The sequence below is a fragment of the Ceratina calcarata genome, unplaced genomic scaffold, assembly GCF_001652005.2.
Source record: "Ceratina calcarata isolate Rehan_Ccalc_2016 unplaced genomic scaffold, ASM165200v1 scaffold250.2, whole genome shotgun sequence".
In the NCBI taxonomy this organism is placed as follows: Eukaryota; Metazoa; Arthropoda; class Insecta; order Hymenoptera; family Apidae; genus Ceratina; species Ceratina calcarata.
In genome coordinates, this window is record NW_017147019.1 from 318,568 (window position 1) to 320,016 (window position 1,449).

Genomic DNA, 1,449 nt, shown 5'->3' on the forward strand with positions numbered 1-1,449 from the left:
TATCTTTCGTGTACTTATACTGCATGTACTTAGTTTCTATCTCTCAAATCTTGTATCGTTAGAATCACACAAGTTGTTATGCCTATTTTACGACGAGATTAATTCATTAAAAATGATATTATATTTCATTTAATTAAAGCCAAATTCTTTTGCAAATGTTTAAAAACATTTATATCATAATATCGAAGGAATTACGAAACTTTAGTGATAACAACAAACGAGACAGGTTATAAGATCGTAATCTACATACAAAAGTTGTTAAAAATATGGATAATCAAATCCATTCTGAACTAATCGTAAAAGACGAGGAGGAGGAGGACGACAAAGAACAAAAACCTGATGCTGCTAGTAATGAAACAAAAACGGTCGAAGAATCGACGATTGGAATCAGGCCAAGGCCACTGATCTGTAAACTAGAAAATGTTAATATTGAATGCAAATCTGAACCCATAGAAACCAAATGGCATTGGGCTCCAGGTGCCTGGCAAGATGCTACAAGAACTAGTGCTTTCCAACCCTACAAGGTACTAATTTAAACAAAAGACATGCTACAAGCATTTCAGCCGAACACTTTTTCCAGCCTCCTACTTTGCTCACTAATTTGCAAAGAGGTAATACACAAACGGAAATACCTCAACTTTACGGTGGCAGTGATATTACATTCCATACATTAGCTGGGCAAGGTGAACTCACACCTGACCATATACATCCAAGTATGATATTGCATATCTCTGATTAAAGGAACAATACTACATGTATATTTATTAAATAATTAATTGTTGTAAAGGTAGCGTAGATGCGCCTGATGAAAAGGGATTAACCGGTTTGATGTGGGCTGCTGGGTATGGCCAATTAGGTAGTGCAAAACAATTACTCAGAGCTGGTGCGAATAAAAACTATCGTGGACTTAACGGAGAAACTCCTCTACATCTGGCAGCTGCTTATGGACATCACGATCTTGTAAAGTTACTATTAAATCATGGGGCAGATTGTAATGCAAGTGATGAAGTAAGTTTGTAGTAATAAGCTTCTTGTTACATAGAAGCTTTAATATGCTGGTTTTTAAAGGAAGGGAATACACCTTTGATGTATGGAGCATATGGTGATCATCCTCATGTATGTTACGAATTATTAACCAGAGGTGCCGATATTACGCGTCGTAACATGTATAATACGAGTGCTTATCATGCAGCGGTATTAAATAATTCTTTAACTGGTAAGAGAGCAAAGATTATATAACGAATGCTTCTGGCATATAGTATCAATTATAAGAAGATATGTTATTATCATTTTCCAGCCAAAGCAGTTATTGAAAATTACTTGGTACAACAAGTGGCAAATGTACCACCAGATATATTACAATAAAGCGATAGTGTACATAATCTAGACATGATGTTAAGCACCTTATAAGCTTAAGGAACTGTAAAAATTGTATTATGTCTATATTTA

At 35.0% G+C, this 1,449-nt stretch overlaps 2 protein-coding genes across 2 annotated transcripts in view; one reads left to right on the forward strand and one right to left on the reverse strand.

The window, feature by feature from the left end:
- ArgRS-m (arginyl-tRNA synthetase, mitochondrial) overlaps window positions 1-169 on the reverse strand; it is a 2,916-nt gene extending 2,747 nt beyond the window's left edge. Inside the window, exons 1-2 of the mRNA XM_018021257.2 lie at window positions 154-169; window positions 69-82 (exon numbers count right to left, since the gene is read on the reverse strand). Of these exons, the coding sequence (XP_017876746.1) occupies window positions 69-82; window positions 154-169 (30 nt within the window). The remainder of the gene's footprint in view (window positions 1-68; window positions 83-153) is intronic.
- LOC108623036 (DNA-binding protein RFXANK-like) lies at window positions 7-1,443 on the forward strand. Its single transcript, XM_018021285.2, has 5 exons — window positions 7-524; window positions 581-713; window positions 788-1,008; window positions 1,069-1,216; window positions 1,298-1,443. Exons 1-5 carry the CDS (start codon window positions 267-269, stop codon window positions 1,363-1,365), a joined length of 828 nt encoding a protein of 275 aa, XP_017876774.1. The 5' UTR covers window positions 7-266; the 3' UTR covers window positions 1,366-1,443.
- Window positions 1,444-1,449: the final 6 nt, after the last annotated feature.